Genomic DNA, 20,166 nt, shown 5'->3' with positions numbered 1-20,166 from the left:
CCCAAAAATTATTGATAGAAGAAAGCGGAGAAGGTCTTTCTTTTATTACATGGAAGGGACAGAAAACTCCAATTTGAGACATCTATGAAATATCATATACACAAGTATCATTTAAATTACTCATTGTTTTCAAACAGGAGTGAAAGTTTGAAAAACTATTTGGGGATTTGGGGCTCAAATGAAGAAAGAAAGAACGAATCAACTGTACTTTCTAGTCTTTTGATTGTGCAAGTGTAACTGTACACAATTCTTAACAATAAATGGGCTTATGTGGATCTTGAGTTTTTTCCCAATCTAACATTGTCAAAGATAAGGGATAAGTACGGATAGACCACTCAAAGATAGGGTCATTTGCAATTGGGTCACCGAAGCAAAAAAATTTTCAATTAGGTCACCCAATGTCTTAAATTTTTCCAATTAGGTCATTCCGGTCAATTTCCGATCAATTTCTACCGTAAATTGCTGACATGGCTAATCGCGGCCACTGATCAACGTTTTTTGCTGACGTGGATTTTACTGACGTGGAATTTTATATTTTATATTTATTTATTATTAATATTTTTTAAAAAAAATTTCAAATTATACAACATTTTGCACTGTTATACCCTTGAAATTGATTCCTGGGTAATGTTTTTTTGCAAATACACCACTTAATTAGATGTTACACAATCTGTGGTCAATAAGTGACATTTTAAAAAAAATTTGTCACCTGTAACAAACTAAAATCATCAAAAATAAACATTCATCATCATATTGTCACCATGTGCTAAAAGATGATCAACAAAATCATATGGTGCACCTACTAATATCCATCCAAAAACTCAAACCTAAACCATTCAAAAACAAAGAACTCCAAAAGCACCACTACTGCATTTGAATTCTGCCTACTATATATGCCTACTACTATATTTATATATGACTAACTAGCTAATCACCAGCCAGAAATACAAAAGCACCACTAATGCATTTTAATTCTGCCCCACACCAGTGCACACCGATTCTTGAGTTGTTTGAAGGAGTGAAGCAACCCTTGAAGAAGATGTTGCTGCACCAATAGTCTCATTTGTGATGTTGGTTCCTCTTCTTGTTTGGACACCCCCCCTCCTTGGGGCAGCACCTCTCCTTGGGCCACCACCTCTACCTCTCCTTGGGCCACCACCTCTACCTCTTCTTGTATTGCTGGCAGAAGCTGGGGCAGTAGAGGTACTAGCCTGTATAATAGAAAATTTATACATTAACAAAATGTAATAAAACAGGTTCATGTAATGTAACAGTTCATGTAATGAAATAGATAATCCTCACCACATTAGGGTCACTCGTAGTCACTCTGCAGCCCCTCCTATTATGTCCTGTTTGTCCACATTTACTACACTTGATCAAAGGGTAAACCCTCCTTAACCTTGATGGATCTTGCCTCTCTCCCTCTTCCCTCCTCCTTTTTATCTGTGGTCTACCCATTTTTGTTCGTGGTGGTGGTGGAAGTATTGCCTCAGCATGAGTTTTAGGGTACATGTTCATACCATTAAGAGGACGAACTATGTGTTGAAAACATGCTCAAAACCACTCAACATGTTGTTGAAAACATTTTCTAATCCCTACAACTCAGCTGAAGCCTGTTTGTTGACAAATAGTCTAGTGCAATTGTGTTTGTCCACTAGTGTCTTTATTTGATAAGTACTTTGACCTCTAATTTTGCTACACCAAACCTTCCAAGGACAATCAACTCTCCCTTTGCATACTAGTTGGCATCTGCGCTTATCATTATGCCCATATTTGAGCTGATATCCTCCACTTACAGCATAGTCTTTCACTGCAATCTTGAATTCTTTCAAAGTGCTAAACTGCATCCCTAATTCTAGCCTAACCTCTTTAAACCCCAGATTTGGATTATGAATAGGTCCCTTGGGATTTCTTGTAACAGAGACATCAATTTCACTATCATCTGAGTCAATGGGATTTTGTTGATCAAGATCCTCTAACTGTTCAGTCACATAATGTTCTAAGAATTCAGGACCAGAGTCAGTATCAGATGCATCCTCTACAACTACTTCAGGACACCCTTCATCTTGCTCATCAACATGTACAGATTCCTGCGGAGCATCCTCCACAACTACTTCAGGAGACTCTTCATCTTGATGCTCAGATTCATGTTGGATATCATGCCCAGATTCTGCCTCTAAACCATGCTCAGACTCATCCTCTTCTTCATGCTCAGAATCAGTCGAAACCTCAACATCAACATCAACATCAACAACTGCTTGAGGATCAGGAATTGGACCTTCATAGAATATTGGTATCTCCACTGGATGCTCAACATATACGTGTACATGATCCTCTCCTTGTGTCAATTCAATCATTCGAAGAACATCTTGGTCATTCCTAAGAGGTCTTAAACCATCCTTAATACTATGCATTGGCATCAAGAAGCAGCAGTTCCTCATACTATTATACCCAATCTCTCTCAAACATTTCAATATTTCAATCAAAGAAAACCTCTCTGAATTACAATCTTGCCAAGTGCTCACATCCCCTCCAACATATTCCACTTTAGGAGGACTATTCTTATACACCATCTTACCCCCATGATGTACTATCATATTGAAGAGAATAGGAGCCATTAACCTACAATAACAATTGAAGTTCAAAACCTCCACGCCAATCAACCTAAATAATTTAAAAATAAACACTGAAGCATGAAAATAGCAAACAAAAAGCCCTGAAGCCATACCCAGTGTGTTTGATTGCCTAAATACACACCAAGATTCTAAGCCCCCATGTTGTACTCAACAGAACAAAGCAAAACAGGGTATCGACATTGATGAAATTAGGACTTACACGAGTAATGGAGGACGCGCGACCAAGATTGCTGAACCAGAACGAAATCGAAGCACCAATGGCGACGATGAACCAGAATGACTGAGAGGGAGAGGGAGAGGGAGAGGGAGATGGAGATGGAGGCAGATAGAGTCCAACGCGGGATGAAAAGACCTAGGTTGCTAACCTCTTCAGGGTTTTGTTTTTTTTTTTAGTTTTCTTTTTTCTAATTATTAAAATATTACATGTCACCACGTCAGTAAAATCCACGTCAGCAAAAAACGCTGATCTGTGGCCGTGATTAGCCATGTCAGCAATTTCCGGTAGAAATTGATCGGAAATTGACCGGAATGACCTAATTGGAAAAATTTAAGACATTGGGTGACCTAATTGGAAATTTTTTTGCTTAGGTGACCCAATTGCAAATGACCCTATCTTTGAGTGGTCTATCCGTACTTATCCCTCAAAGATAATATGTCCCAATATAACATTGGGATGAAATTATTTTTCAGTATAACACTATACGTTATTTTGAATGACGTGTTCTTTGTAATTTTTATATGATCAAGTCATCACAGATGGCGTGATCCATTCATGCCACCATCAATAGTGTTAAAATATCAGTCACGTTAAACTTTTTGAAAAAATTAAGTTGCGTTGTTACTGACGGCGTGACTAGTCCAAATCTTATCCACAATCTCCAACGAAAATACCAGCGCCACGCGTTTTTCACCTTATCTCTCCTGTCTCTCCTCCCCACCCGTTTCGCACACTGATGTGATGGTAGATATCTTGTAGGTCCATCACACCGACGTGGTCACATTCCTCGTGCAACTGACTTTGTTATGCATCCATCTCAATTGACGCATGATGAGGTTGGTCCATCCACTACTCCCGCCGCATAGAGTAGGCACAAGACTATATGATATTTGTCTTTGCTTGAATCATATGACAATTTATGTGTTTATTTTTATTGTATCCCTCTGATGATGGCTTATTTATATTGGATCAAAGGATTAATATTTTATGTATTTTGCTAGATATGGATTATTGAGTAAAATTTATGACAGGTTGAATATGGATTGTCGAGTTAAATTTCTGACAAGGTGGTTTTAAGTTTTTTTTCTCGAACGTTTTTTTTTTTTAAATTTTGTTCATTCATACCACTCCAATTTGCATGAATGAACAAAAATTACTCTACAGTGTGATTATCAAATCATGTTTCCCGCCATCACAGATGACCGGGGAAACAAAAACTACATTAGTCACTCCATCTTTAATGGCGTTTAGTGTTATTTTGGGAAATAATTTCATCCAAATATTATATTGGGACATATAATCCTTGACAATATTAGAAAGAAAGAAGGGAAATTTTATTTACACGACATAAAGTATCATGTTTACATCATTTTTTTTACCTTATAAATTTACATCCATATTTGATAAGTTTATATCAAATATTTAATGACGTTTAATCACTCCATCTTTAATATCGTTTAGTATTATTTTGAGAAATAATTTCATCCAAAAAATATTTTATTGGGACATATAATCCTTGACAGTATTAGAAAGAAAGAAAGAAAAAAAAGAACTCGTAGATCTCTCTCTTGTTCACGCACTTCTCGGTTTTTAACTACCCGACCCATTGTCCCCTCTTGTCTTGTCTTCCACTGTAAGAGTGAATCACTCATTCAAGCTGCAACCTCTGTTTTTGTCTTAACACCACCAATTTGGGCACTGAAAGCTCCAATCTTTCGACTTAATTCAAACAATGTCTCTCTAGTTCCTGAATCTTTCATCTTGAAATCGGAATGGGTTGCTGTGGTAGCACCGACAGAGCTTCTTCGTCTTCTCAAAAGCACCAGTCAAGATCTGAGTCCGCACATGAAAGCAGAGCACCACCTCCGTCAGCTGAAGAAGAAACTGTCAAGGAAGTTCTCTCTGTAACTCCTAAACCTAAACCAACACCAACACCACCCACGACGAACATCCCCAATAACCCTAACGAAGAAGAAAGCCAGGAATGCAAGAAAAATTGGGTTGAACCAATATTGCTAGACAAGGTCAAAGAAAGCAGAGGCTGCAAGGTTGAGCAGGGGTTGCAAGAGGTCTCTGAAGTTTCAGAGATCTGCAGCTCCTGCTTGAGCTTGAGCGAGAGTGTCTCCACCACAATTACTGATAAGAGAGATGATGAGGATGAGGTGAGGCAGAGAGTGACTAGATCTCCGTCCAAAATGGCATCCAGAAACGGGTATCCCGGCGATTTTGGACCAAAGCGAGAGCGGGTCGTGGGCAGGTCACCCAACCGAAGATCCGAAAACTCACCCGCCAAAAGAAACGGTGCCATCGGTGGTGGGTCAGTGAGGATGGTTCACAGTAGGGAAGTGGGTCAATTGGGAAGAGGAGGATCAAGGCCCGATCCAAGAAGGAGGGATCCGGGTGAGAGCTCTGGGAGGAGGACAGGATTTGGTGCTGCAGCTGCTAATAGATCCAAAATGAGTCGAAGCCCGTCTACAAGGAGGACGAATCGATCTCCGGGTCGGGTCAGATTGGATCCGGCCGTGAATGGGGGAAGGAATGTGGAGGAAAACAGTGTGGATGGTAATAAGCGGCCGAGTAGTACAAATAGTGATGCTACTGCAAATGAATCTCTTGAAAACCCACTTGTGTCCTTGGAATGTTTCATCTTTCTCTAGAGATTAGAAAGAGACACAACAGCACAACACACCATTGCCGGGGACATTCTCGCCGGAGTTAGATTTCCCGGCAATGAAAATCTGCTTAGATTCTCTTTTGTATTAGTTTTTAATTATTTAATGTGAATATTATTTAAGTCAAAGGTCAATCAGATGATTTGATTTCCGTTTCAACTTCTGTACTCCTTGGTCCTTTTTCTTTTGTGTTTTTTTTGTCTTGGCAGTTGGCACCACACAATGTGACACACACTATAGTGTAAAGTCATCATCGATAAAAAACGAGGTACATGGTGAAATGGGTGTTTATTGGGGATGGCTGGGTTGTTGAAAATGTAAATATGGTAGGGCACTTGTAATGGTAAAGTGTTATTGGGTCAACAAAGATATTCTCTTTTATTGATGTGGTTGTATTGTAAAATGTGTATTGTAAAACGTGTTTTGTTTATGTGGTTATATTGGAAGAAGTGTTTTGCTAATGTGGATGTATTGGTATTTTGTGTTGATGTAGTTTTGTTGTAGATAATATGTGGGAATGAAATGTTGTTGGCCTCCATGTTAGGTGGGAAGAGAAAGTGTATAGAAATTTGTGTTTTGTTGATGTGGTTGTATTGGAAGATGTGTTTTGCTGATGTGGTTGTATTAGAATACGTGTTTGACTTGACTTTTTATGTAATAGAGGTGAGACCCAATATTAATTTTATTGGGGACATTAACACTTCCACCATTGCAAGTGTTCTCATGATTTGGTGCTCTATTAACTCTACACCAGGACTTGAATAATTGGTTGAAGAAATTAGGGATGTTACTGGTATGGTAAATTATCCATTGGTATACCATTACCGACGAATTGGTTATCGAAAATAGCAGAAGATTGGTATATCGTTACCAATTGTTCGGTACGGTAAATTTACCAATGATTTCGGTAACGGTAACGGTAAGCAAAGTTCAAAACCGATAAACTTCCCGATTACCGACATATATATTAAATATATATTAATATTATTTTTAGTTTTAGTTTTATTTAATTATGTCCATTAGATTGATCTAATTTAATCTAGACCATTGATTATTTTTAGGGTTATCATTTATATATCACTCGTAACAATTTCATTAACTTTAAAGCGGTGTTTGTTACATAACAAAATGCTTTGTTGGTATTGATTACATGCTTTTCTTCTCCCTTTCCATTATGGTATTTTATCTTTATTTATCTTGTTTCTTCTAGCTTTCCTGCTATGGAGTTTAAAACACTTTGAATACTAAAAATATTAGAAATTAATGAAATGAAAGATCTTCCGTTATAGATTGTTGGAATAATGTTATGTGAATTCTCTTTTCTTTTTTTCTCCGATTGATAGGTATTTTCTCTTATTCACATGTAGCACAATGATCCTTCTCGTTAATCTATCGTTTTTATTATTGGTATTGTAGGCAAGATGAAAGTGTTGTAGTCTCATACAATGACTATTAAGCACAATGCTACTTGATGCATTTTTTTTCTTCTCTTTTTTAAATAGGTTTTAAGAATTGGTAAATTTACCAATTACCGACTTATCATTACCGATCAATCGGTATACCGACTCTTTCGGTAACGGTAACGGTAACATTTTTTGAGTTACCGAAAGAATTGGTATGGTAACGGTATTCCGTGTTTGGTAACGGTAACCGTACCAATAACAACCCTAGAAGAAATGCTACATACCCTTCAAGACATATTATCAAATTTAAGACACAACAGTGATTAGAGAGGAGAAGGAACAACTTTGAGCTTTTCATGTTCATTTCCAACGATGAAGACTATTTGCACTGTGGGGTGCAAATAGTCCTATCTTTCCAACTAAGTTGGTTGTGGGTAGTAAAGGGACCTAACCATGATCACTAATTTTGTCTAATAAATCGCTGAAATGGGGTTTTATATTTGGACAAAAAGGCATGACATATTCATGATAAGTACTAGTAATAAATTGGAATTTTGATTGGTGTAGGGGGAAGCAAGGGAGGGGCCGTTGTGGTCCTAATTTTCTAGTTAAGAAGTTGCTGTTTGTTGTTGGCTTTTTTTATTGGCAGAGAATAATTGAGCTATTTTGTGCTGATGCAAATCCAAATATGGGCAAATTGGATCAATGTACAGAGTACAGTAGGAATCTTTGAAGCTCCCAAAGTTCAAATTTTGATAATGATGGGGGCTTGGCTTCTCTTCCTCTCAAAGATTGGATTGGTACAGACAAATCGTCTTATTTCTTGTCTCGTAATGGAGATGTTGGGTTTGGTAAGTATGGATTTCTATTGGGCCGACTAGTTCATGACCTCAAAGGCCCACTTCAGATTTTCAATCAGAGTAGTATTGGCCCAGGATCTCCTGGGCCCACTCGGGAATTGCAATCCAACTAGGAAACTACATTCCCCTTTCACAGACTGATACATTTACTGGTCACTCAAGTCCCATCTTTCAAGAATCCAGATAACATTCTGAAAATTTTCGAACATAAAAAAGAGATGGGAGAATACAAAGCTACCTGACCATGGGTAGAGGCTTGCTCCATCACATTGGATATAAAAATATAGATGCCAAGCCAACCAACCCATCAAAAACTAATATTATGTACACAGCATAAAAGAACTCTTGGTAAAAATGGCTTTCATTCCCTTAACGCAGAATCAGCGTGCTTGCTTTCGCATGCCTGGTGAAGACAATTTCACTATCCTATTGCAGCCGTGTGTCGAGCAGTCTGCGAAGTCTAACTTTCTTGTCATGAAGTTGAATTTCTGGTGGGGCTGGGAGATGGATTGTGTTGATGGTGAGGCCATGGATTTCGTTCCGGAGGAGAAGGCACGGGGGCTGGGTGTGCAATGAAGCTGGGAATGTTATCTCCGGGCATCAGGACTGAAACTCCACTGGCATACACAGTCATCTGCAAAGTTTTCAAGAAAGATTAGTAGGAGAGCAACTGACTATGCTCCCGAATGACTAGGATAAAGGACTCACAAGGCAAAGATAAAAACAGTGTCTTTCATAGACCAATCTTTTGATAATATTTGCCTTTCGAATCATTAAACATATCCATCTTACATATAATCACCAAGTAAACCATTTTCAAGCTTCCAACAGAACAGTGGATTAATATTGGTCAACTGGAATCACTAACAAAGTAATGATGCACTGCGTGCAACCTGTATAAAGGTATCTGATCTTCAGACGTCAAATAAAAAACGTCAGCACTATCTTACAACTCAAGCAACCATAGACAACAAAATTCCGATGCCTCAAATTGAGATAACAAAATGAATCTCCTAATAGTTGTGCAGTGTACAATATCTCAACCACAGGTCATAAAAGAAAGATCCAGCACAATTTTGAAAGGAACAAATTTGTGCAGAAAATAAAACTGACATTTCGAAGACCTACTAAATCAGTTTTCAACAATATTCCTAGGCCAACAATCCACCTCAGTGAATCCAATATCAAAACAAGAAGAACTTGGAAAAGAACTGGAGAGAGAAGCAAAGCCAATTTTGCATTATCTTTTCTTAATTTAATTACATTGTGATATGGCTGTAGAACAGAGATGGTTCTGATACGATGCCTCGACAGAATTAGCTACATTATCAAGAAGCTCAGACAGAAATTTTGAATCTTGGTGGTTCAACGGTTATATCAAAATGATATTTAGTTGGTCATCAATTAAAGAAATGGAAGGAAGAAAACAACAAATGAACAAGAAAACATGCTCATAGAGCCTAAGCACATGGATTTATGCATTATCTGTTCTCTTTCCTATTCTTTTATTCATTTTGGCCCATTAGACAAGATAACAACACCATCGCAACAACAGACAGATTGTGCCTTGACTTCAGTTTTTCTAAGGTGCAAAGGATGAAGTAGCTTTACCGAATTTGTTGACTCCTATTCATACAATGTGGCGGAATGCATTACTAAGTCAAGACAGACTCAAGTGTACACTCAAAGATAATGATACTGACTTGAGTATCTGGACTGTTAACATGGAACTGATGCCTCTGATGAGCACTAGCCACAAAGGATTTAACTATAAGGGTTTTCTTTCCCAGCTTGGAATGTACAAACACTTCACCGAATATCGAATCCTTATGAGCCAAAAAGGCGCGAATGTGGTGCTTCAGAACAATAGCACAGTAAAAGCTACAACTACCTGTTGAACTTTCTATAACATGCATTGCATAAGAGTTTGCCTCAAATAAAGTAATTAAGTACTTTAAGTTGGATTATGAGGTGGGCCTTTTATGTTTCTTCAAACTTATGACACACGGAAGACCCACGAATTGATGCACCACACCCATATTGGATCATTCATAAGATACTTAAGAACTACACTAGTCCAATTGCCATCATAGTTGTACTTCAACAGCACATGATAAAGCACAATTTGTTTATTTAATGAAGCTAGCTGGACACACAGGTTCATTGAGAAATATATAACAGACCATAAACTAAGGCTCGCCCACAAACCTGTCTCCGACAAGGCCATTGCCCATGCTGAGCAACACAAAGTTTGGTGCTAATAAATTTGATGGCTAAACATCCAGCTGTGTGGGTCTAAACACAGTAGTACCTTGTGAAGTCCTAAGACAGTTTGGTTTGGGACCAACCAGGCAATAGACAACTTCTTGAATGGGCCATAGCCCCAACAATCATAATTACTAGACAAGAAAAGTCCTTACATGAGGAAAATTAGACTAGAACGTGTGAATTCCGATGAGACTGCGTGAGGTAGAGGGATCCTCCATTATTTTATTTTCCTTTATCTAGTTGGATCATATGACTTCTGCAACTTTTACAACTACAAGTTGATCGGACTTTAAGGATGATTTACTGTTGAATTTACACTTGGATCAGTCGGGTAATGGAACATTAGAACAAAATATCTGGTAAATATATACAAAAAGTAACACCAACTCTTGCAAAGTTCAAGAAATAGAGATGAAATGAGGCACATTCTGAAAGAAAGCTAATTGGCTAAAGTTTCCTCAAGTCAAAAGAAATCACACACTGAAAAGCATGCTTGTAATTAGTCCAAAACAGTACACATTCTTATGGAGGAAAGTATAGAGCACCAAAACTTTATGTCAGAGCAACCATCATCACTATTTGGAAAAATCAAAACAACCTACCAAACTGTCAAAAAGAAGCAACAACATTTCCTCAAGAACCAAAATGCATTTCTTACCAATTCAAGAACTCAAGATGAAGAAAATCAGGCATTAGCATAGTAAAAAAGAAGGACCTTCAACAGAACCCAGAAATGAAAAACACTTTGTGCATGCATAGATCGTTAAATAAATGAATAAAACAAATATACACCAAAATCGAACAAATGGGTCACTCACTTTGGGTGAAGGGTGACCAAGCTTTCCATTGAAATCGGTCTGGGACTCCAGGTCACCATGTCCCCGACCACCGGCAGTTGATGTGGGTCTGAGGAATCTCTCAAATATGGCCATAACCAAGAACATAGAAATTAGAATTGCAGTAGCTACAAAACCAAACGACACCGCACTAACCGAGTTGTCAAAATTGCTCCAGTGCTCATCTCTTTGCACATTCGACAAAGGAGCTCCAACGGGAGGCCAAGTACTATTAAAGCTATCTCCCCCTCCCATTGTTCTAGCTCCAATTTCAACTATGCTCCACCTTCATCAAGAAATTCATTGGGACAGTATGAGAGAGAGAGGGAGAGAGATGTTAACAAAAGTTGAGGCGGTACTTGAGGCTTTAATGCACTAGTATCAAAGCTTGAAGGATTACTTGAACTTGAAGGGTCAGTTTGTTCTCCAGGTACCAAAAAAGAGGAACAGGGAGAGACAGAGGGGGTTGGGGGGTTGGGGGGTTGTGTGGGTTATCTATCTATGCAGGAAAGGTATCTGGATGTGGATGGCGAAAAAGGAGAGCTTTGGAATTTGGATGGCCCTCTTTGTAACATTTAAATGACTGTTTGGTTGATTTGGCAGTTCAATTGACTTTTTAGTTCATTTAGCCCAAAATTGTAAAAAAGGAAAAGATAAAAGTGACAAAAGTAATTATAGGAATCTCAGCTGCGGAGATCCAAGTTATCTCACATATATCCCGTGAAACATGTTGAACGCACGAATTAACTTGAATTCTGTACGTATAACTCAACATTTGAAATATATGAAATATCAAACTGTTGAGATCTTTTATCATTTTCGATTTGTCACTCTTGGATCTTCTTTGTTGGGGCTATTGCCCACTGGGCATCATTTTGGTGGTTCCACTTTTAGTTTGTTTTTGGTATTTGTAGGTTAATCGGTAATTAATTAAACTAATCTTTACCATTTACTACATAATTGTGCATGAATGATAAATAAATCTATGAATTACTGAATCTTCAACAGTTTTCAATTATTCAAAAGTTTTTTTCAACCTAAATATGAGTTGAAGTAACTTTATGAAATTTTTAAATGGACAATTAACTATAATGGCCAAGATTTTAACATCTTTAATTGAACATGAGGAGGACACAAAACATGCAAATTAAAGGTATCAACTTCCCATCCACTACTTGGATAGAGCATCTTAGAAAGTCCCAACGCCAGAAGAATATATTTTCTTTTCTCCTCTCAAAAATAAATAATCAACAAATAATTAATAAAGTTTTTTTTTTTCCTTTCCTTTCCAGACACATGAGAAATTCCTGTTGTGTCATGGGCCATGCGTGGGGGCCCAGCCCAATAACCCAACCATTAAACAGACTTTAACTTGTGATTTATATGTTATCAAATCTATCAACAAAATTATCAAAAGTACCACCTACTTTTCATTTCTTGAGGGCTATGATGGTTAAAATGTCAATTTTTAAGTAAAGGGCCATTATGAAATTAAAAGTAGATTTCAGGGCAAAATGACAAATGCAAGAGTCCAAAATTTATAATAATACAAACATATACAAAGACATGGATGGTACACATTGCATTTGCATGGGAACTGATAAAATTAAAAATTAAATTAAAAAAAAAAAAACAAGAAAACAGTCAGAGACCCTACAAAACAATCCCCACTTTCCTCTTACCACCTTGGGTTGGACAACATGGATCAGGGGGCTGGCCTGTAGTGGTGATAGGAACCATTGGATCATAAGATAAATATATGATCCAATATTCTAAGTTTTTTTAAACCCATTAGATCAAAAATATGATCCAACGGTTCTTATTAACACGACATGACTCACCTCATCAGGACAATACAGGTTACTTGTCCCCATTCCTTTATCTTAGCCCCTACAATCTACATATAGCCAAACTCATGACAAAGGTACTCCAACAAATATTCGTCGCAATTGTTAATGATATCCTATCTGAACATGATAACCTTTCTGCCTGGAGTGGGACAATCCATGAGATTAAGAGGAGATTAAGGGGTTTCCTCTCATGGAAGATAGAACATATTCGTCGCAAGGGGAACACTGTGGCTCATTGTTTGGCAAAAGAGGCCTTGAGGTCTGATTCCCCAATCATCTGGATAGAGGAGGTCCCAAGTTTTTTGATGGGTGCGTGTGAAAGAGATCAAAATTTCAAGTTTGGTTAATGGTTTCTATGGTGTTTTTTTTTTTTTTTTTTTTTTCGGTTTTTTCTCCTCTTGATTGATCTTTGTTTGTATTGTTTTTTTTGTTTGAGGTTTTATCTTTGTATCGTGAGGGTTTTTTTTTTTTCTTTCTTCGAAGTTTCTCCCATGTGTAAGTTTACTTACAGTTTTATAGTGAATGATATCCCAGGAGCTTCGTTTGCCTGGTTTTTCAAAAAAAAAAGGTACTCCAACAAATCAATTCATGTTCCTACGTAGCACCCATGTTACCAAGTCACGGTGCTTCTACGGATTTGGGGCTATGCAATTTCTTAAAGTTTATAATTCATCTATAATTGTGGAGGAAAAAGTCGGATAAGTTTTAAAAAAGGGAAAACAAAAAATGCATGGTGATGTGACACACTTCCCATACCATTTGATTCAAATTATAAACTCTATGGTTTTATACAAATTGTGGAGGCCCTAAATCCATAAGATTTTGACCTTTGAATCATGTATTCAACCATTGAACTTTTTTTAAAAAATAAATAACATGTTACACAATTTATATCCAACAGCTTAGCACCACTTAAGTCTCCCATCCGTGTTTTTTAATTAATTCAATTTTTTTATTCAACAAAAAATACAGTATTAGATTTAAAATCATTAAAGTTTTAAAAAAGGGAAAACAAAAAATGCATGGTGATGTGACACACTTCCCATATCATTTAATTCAAATTATAAACTCTATGGTTTTATACAAATTGCGAAGGCTCCAAATCCACCTTTGAATCATGTATTCAACCATTGAACTTTTTCCAACAGCTTAGCACCATGTAAGTCTTCCATCCGTGTCTTTTAATTAATTCAATTTGTTTATTCAACAAAAAATACAGCATTATTAGATTTAAAATCATTAATAATTTTTATTTATTAAGAATTTTTAAAAAACTATTGATATTATAAAAGGAGGTGTTATTATCTTTTACAATAGTAGTCTACTCCACTCCAATACGATAAATTGAAGCAATATATGACTCTAAGTAACAACAAAAACAAAGTTGGGAACTTTAATTGCACCTTGGCCTTTTCAAATTACACTCCAATAAATTTACACCCCTAAAAAATTGACATATTTCTAACCACACCATAAGTAACTAAAAACTCCAACATTTACCAAATACACCCAAAAAAACAATGCAACCCTAAACTCTAAGACCCACTTTATATTCATAATTGGCTTCTTTAATAAATGTAACCCAAAAAAAAGGGGGCATTGTCATCCCATTCAATGATCATCACATGCACCATGTCGGTCTATGTGCTAATCCAATGGTTCCAACTTTTTGCTATTTGTAAAGTCTCACATCGTTAAAAAATGTGGTGACAATATCATTTATAAGGGTTAAGTCCACCCCTTATCTACAACAAGGTCTTTTTCTAAGTTTGAGTGAATTGGGCCAAAATCCATTTGCTTAGACCTAAGGAGAAACAAAATCATGCGGATCCGATATATACACTGAAATCGAACAACTCAAAACGGATAATTTTGTTGGTGTGTATGGAATTGTGGATTTACAACTCTTTATCCACGTGTCAATCATATAACAGCTCTCCTCCTTGTCCACGTGGCATAGGGGAGATTAGTAAAATAACCTAAAAAGAAAGGGAGCATCGAAAAGCAAAAAATTTGCAAATCCCCTCACTTTCCTTTTCTTTCATAAAACAAAACCGACATGTCAGCATCATGTGTCGGCCTTTTCCTGCCATAACCAACACATGTGGCCATCAAAGTTCTCGAGACTGTCTTCCTATCCGACGTACCAGATCTCTTATCACATCACTTGCATCGCATCATGGCCGTTGTTTGGCCTTTGGGGATGTTCACTGTGGTCAAAAGTCAAATAGGTCAAATATCAACTCCAGGCGAGCGTGGTAGTTCGCACGTGCGATAACGTGTCTCAGAGTGTTGAGAACCTGTCTGGCTGTCTGGGCTCTGCTGATAACGCAGGAGGAGGGTTTTTGTGTCAGGTTTGTGGGGTCAAAGGTCGTGGTCACTGGTCAGGGACAGGTTTTGCATGGTTGCTCGTGCGAGGCTGAGTTCACGTGATGACCCTTTTACTTTGCTTTGCTGCACATTCTCTTCTTTTTATGGGTAATATATTTGACCACTTGACAAGGGTTTCGGATTGGGCTTTTTCTAACGCTTGCAAGCCCATATTTTGGTGCAAAAGATAGTTTGTGGGCCCATTGGGCCCGTCTATGACCCATATATGGGACACGTGGGCCAGTTTAGAGTAACGCCCCAATTTGCTTCTTGGAGAAGATACTTGACCATTTAGGCTTGTCATTCAAACCTGTCCAATAATGTGATGATAACTTGGTTAGGGCCCAATAGAGGAACAACATCATTTCTTATACTTTGTTTTTACCAAATTAAGAAAACTTTGCACGAAAGCATGTAATGATTTTGTTTTGTGGGTTAGGTTTTTGCGAAATTTAGTAATGGACACAATTGAGACAGCATTTGTATGTTCGAAGAAAAACAAAATGATCCTCATTCCGCAATAAAGATTCTTGTCCAAGGTTGTGTTGGCATTATGAAAAACCATGATTTACTAATTTATTGAACACGTAACAATTAAATGGAATTAACAAATATATTATGATGGAAACAATGGCATTTAATAACAAATTAAACAAGCAATAATGACCATATTTGTACGTGTTAAGTCCCACTAAATTTACCAAATCGGAGAGTGGGGCACCAAAAATTTTCAATTATTACAAGTTCAAAATAAAACAAGCCTTTAATTGTTGAAAGTTGCCAAGTGTGAATGGCTCCCAAAGACAAGTGTGTGTGTTTTGTGTGTACACAAATACCACATTAAAAACTTAGCACTAGGATTGTTAGTTTATAAGTGAGAGTCTTGGACTTTTTATTTGGGCCCAATGACACCCAAGGTTTTATGGTGTAGAAACTCTTATCACCATGGGCCAAACCAGCACACACGCTTGCTCCCTCGTCGTATTATGTTTTTTGGTCAATAAACCATTTTTTTGGTTGGGTGATCAAACACTAATGAGATGGACTTTCTTCTTTGATTAAATTTTTTCTCTTTATGAGAGAGAGAGAAACCCTATTCTTTTATGACTTTGAGATTTCCTCTACTATAAATACCTCATGGTGGATGACTTTTCAAACTACACCGAAAATACTCTCTCTCTCTAAATTTCGTTTTTCATATGCTTTTGTTCTTGAGTGTTGCCGCTTCAAGACAATTCGACAGAGGTATGTTCCTCGTAGTACTACCGAGTTCAGGTTAAGATGTGGTATCTTGGGAGGAGAAACTCATCAATCTGCTAAGCACCCGATAGACAGGAGTTATCACCTTAAGGAATTCGGGTATACCCGTACCTCACCTTTGTAAAACAGATACTCATCAATCTGCTAAGCACCCGATAGACAGGAGTTATCACCTTAAGGAATTCGGGTATACCCGTACCTCACCTTTGTAAAACAGATACCCATATCTGTTTTCTTTTCTTTACTTAATTTGTAATTGTTTTATTTCGATTAATAAAATTAGATTGTTTCTTGCTTTCAGTCTTTATTTTCTACAACTTCTTTACTATTATGACAACACTGATACACATGAAAGAGTTTGTGCTGCAGCCACATAGAATCATGTACCCACTTGATGATAGTTTAACTGATGATTTTTTTGGGGCCAAACCGTATGGACTCAGTAGGTCTTGATTTATATTTTTACTGAAAGCAATATCTCTGTGCTCAAGTATTGGGTTTTGACCCAACTTATTATATCGTCAAATGAGAAATTTCTATGCGTGTGGGTCTAACAGACCGAGTTTAGGTTCATATCGGATGTCCAAAGGGTAAGTTTGTATGGTGTCGTTTTCGGTTTAAAGAAAACAAGAGACCTACGACAATAATGCACTTAATTAATAGTAAAGTTACCAACGAAGGGTCGTTTGATTGACAATCGACTGGGTTAGGCATATGTGTGCCCAAGGTTTGATTCCAACTGTCAACATATTTCTACGTGGTATTAATAAAAAAGTAAAATTAACTTTATATATGTTTATGATTAATACATATTATATTACTTAAACCGGGCCTATCAAAAATAAAATACAGAGACGCATGTCTTTTTTTTGGGTGATAGGTGTATAGTACGATACTTGAGCACAACAGTGGCTACAAAACTCCTTCTCCCCATCTTCCTCCATTGGCTCAAATCCCTCAATCCAAACACACTATAAGTGTCTCCACGCATCACTTGATGTTGACGTGTCAAAAATGTGTACCCTCGAAATTGTCCTCAACGACTCGCCAGCCATCCGATAACCAACCAAGAAAAATAGGTGGGTCCCAACTGGCGCCATAGTTAAATATAGCCGTTCGATCGTAGGCCAATTATGATCATTGGTTGAGATAGGCGAGTTACGTTTGAAGGTGCGAACCATCCACACCATTCCATATGTTGACTTTGTCATCATAGGCTTCAATATGGCCTTTCCACGCATTGAGACAATCATCGGAACTAAACAGCCTCTCACCAACAGCCACGATTTGATTAGGTGGCACATCTAATTGCCACATCCCCGCCACTAGGCCCCACCTTCCCGTTTTCGTGTCGTACACCTCGGCGGAGCTCCTCTCCATCACAAACGGCATCCAACCCGAATCTCCTCTCTCCACAAACCCTCCAACCACGAGACTCGAATCGTACACCTAAGCATGAGCTATGCCCCTCGTACTCGCCAGCTCGGATTTCCCTCGTGCCACGTAGATTTTGTTCTCACAAACGGCGCAAACAAAGTTGTAACATGGCACTCACATTGGCGCACACAAGGACCATTGGTTTGAAAGGACATTGTAGCGCCAGACCGACGATAACACCTCAAGTTCCTCATCGATGAAGTAATCGGAATCATCGGAGTCGTGTAATTTTTGTTTCCGGCATAGCCGACCACCGATTATGTAGATGGAGCTTCCTAAGGAAAGCATGACGAAGTCCTTCAAGAGATGGTTATCAATCAGGCCTGGAATCCAAGTGATGGGAGTCCATCTGTTGTTGGTTGGATTATAAAATTCGATCCAATTGGAGATGTTCATGTTCGGCGATGGTTCTCTTAGGCAAAAGGAGGCGTAGACCCGATATTGAAGTGGAGCGGATTCTGGTGACGGTGGTGGCGCTGTGGGTCTAGGCAGAGAAAGGAGAGAACCCATTGAAGTTGTGGTTGGGGAAGGTGTCTATCAACTGTTTGTATTAATGTCCAAATGGGAGTTGTACTGTAACAAGCTTGTGGAAGATATAGATGAAGATAGCGGAGAAAACAATGGAAGTGTTATGGACATCGGCTAGGAATTGGGCTGTGTATGGGCCAAAAATCGTTGACCCGAAATACTTTAGCATAAATCGAAAGGCCCGATGAGGCCCATGGTTGGATCGACCCAAATGTCCATTTGAAGGTACGATTGGCCCAAATCCAAGTTGAAGGCCAAGGCCCACTATTAGATCAGGTACAAGACTAGGCATCTAAGGCCCAAGGCTCTATATATCAAATGAATCTCAGATTGGGCCGCAGGCCCAATTACGACCCAACGAGGAAGTCAGTCCGTACGGTCCACACGTGATGGTCATGTGATTTGGAACACTATAAATAGAAGAGGACCCCTCCTCATTTACTCTATCAACTACCTGGTATCTCTCTCTAAAAGCCTTTCACTTCTCTCACTTAAATATCTCCCACCGTTGACGAACTTGACTGTCGGAGCTTGTTCGACCGACACCACATTGGTGTCCAAGTTTGATGGTCAACATTTCTTTGATCTTGCAAGGTTGTCATAGGTCTCGATCGACGATAACAGGTGGATTGCAGACTTCAGGATCTACAAGCAGTAAGTGTGTTTTTTGGGAGAGAAAAGCAATGGTTTTTGTTGTCCCACATCAAAAGATGTGGGACTTAAAGTCTTCTTTATAAGGCTAAAAGCCCACCCTAACACTTGAACAAGGCCTTTTCCTAGGCTTGGGTTGGTTGGGCCTAGCCCACCTGCTCGGGCCTAAGGAGAAATAAAGCCGTACGGGCCCGATGTATCCACGGGAACCAGACAACCCAAAGCGGACAATATTGTTGGTGTGTATAGGGGTGTGGATTTACAACATGGTATCAGAGCAATTCGGTCCAGTTGGACATGACCTCTACTCCACTTGTTGGGTCTGGCATAACCCAGCCCACAAGTGCGGGGGAGTTGACTTAAAGTCTTCTTTATAAGGCTAAAAGCCCACCCTAACACATGAACAAGGCCTTTTCCTAGGCTTGGGTTGGTTGGGCCTAGCCCACCTGCTCGGGTCTGAGGAGAAACAAAGCCGTGCGGACTCGATGTATCCACGGGAACCGGACAATATTGTTGGTGTGTATAGGGGTGTGGATTTACAACATGCTCCGATACCATCTTATAAAGTTGGGCCCTTAACCCTCCCCTAAAAGGCCTTGTTCATTTGTTTTTTTGATTGGATTTCCTATGTTACATGTCACTACATCTGCATATCTTACCGTTTGGGGAGGCTGATCAGATTTTTGAGATTGTTCGCAAGGATATTTTGTCTTGGTTGGAAGAGATGCTGACGTCAATTCAACCCGTTTGATAACACACTTCCAGAACTGTTTATGGTTATAAGTTGAAGTCAAATTTACTACTAACAATTTTATTGTCAAATTTCCTTTCTTGAGTTGGATTGGATCGAGAATAAACTTTCTAATGGTTTGTGCAATCATCTTTTGATATCTAAATTCCATAGAAATTTTCTAACCAGCAATTATTACCCCTGCTCAACCTGACCCTCATCCTTCTTCCATCTTTTCATACACACTCACAGGGACAGAACCTGCATATTAATGAACTTTGACAACAAATGCTACATGGCAAATCTTGGAACCAGTTACCACAATAAAAATGTTGCATCTGAAAAATAACACTAGAAAGAAAACAAGATACCTTACTTACTATCATTTACACTTAAAAAATATATCTATTCAACTCTTTGCATCTTTTCCTGCTCTGAACCCCTAACC

The 20,166-nt window shown here is 38.4% G+C and overlaps 3 protein-coding genes and 1 pseudogene across 3 annotated transcripts; 1 reads left to right on the top strand and 3 right to left on the bottom strand.

The window, feature by feature from the left end:
• Window positions 1-689: 689 nt before the first annotated feature.
• LOC119989978 lies at window positions 690-1,536 on the bottom strand. The gene is made up of 2 exons (XM_038835767.1): window positions 1,303-1,536; window positions 690-1,211 (listed from the first exon to the last, which is right to left on the bottom strand). Exons 1-2 carry the CDS (start codon window positions 1,516-1,518, stop codon window positions 969-971), a joined length of 459 nt encoding a protein of 152 aa, XP_038691695.1. The 5' UTR covers window positions 1,519-1,536; the 3' UTR covers window positions 690-968.
• Window positions 1,537-4,625: 3,089 nt separating this feature from the next.
• On the top strand, window positions 4,626-5,510 carry LOC119987946. The gene has a single exon (XM_038832853.1). It carries the CDS (start codon window positions 4,626-4,628, stop codon window positions 5,508-5,510), a length of 885 nt encoding a protein of 294 aa, XP_038688781.1.
• A 2,371-nt stretch (window positions 5,511-7,881) lies between these two features.
• Window positions 7,882-11,355, bottom strand: LOC119988719 (uncharacterized protein At5g65660-like). Its single transcript, XM_038833868.1, has 3 exons — window positions 11,252-11,355; window positions 10,875-11,178; window positions 7,882-8,422 (listed from the first exon to the last, which is right to left on the bottom strand). Exons 2-3 carry the CDS (start codon window positions 11,145-11,147, stop codon window positions 8,261-8,263), a joined length of 435 nt encoding a protein of 144 aa, XP_038689796.1. The 5' UTR covers window positions 11,148-11,178; window positions 11,252-11,355; the 3' UTR covers window positions 7,882-8,260.
• Window positions 11,356-16,922: 5,567 nt separating this feature from the next.
• On the bottom strand, window positions 16,923-18,319 carry LOC119987945 (annotated as a pseudogene).
• Window positions 18,320-20,166: the final 1,847 nt, after the last annotated feature.

Source organism: Tripterygium wilfordii, chromosome 21 (assembly GCF_013401445.1).
Source record: "Tripterygium wilfordii isolate XIE 37 chromosome 21, ASM1340144v1, whole genome shotgun sequence".
Classification (NCBI taxonomy): Eukaryota; Viridiplantae; Streptophyta; class Magnoliopsida; order Celastrales; family Celastraceae; genus Tripterygium; species Tripterygium wilfordii.
The sequence above is the reverse complement of the archived record's forward strand: the minus strand, read 5'-3'. Positions and strand labels throughout refer to the sequence as shown.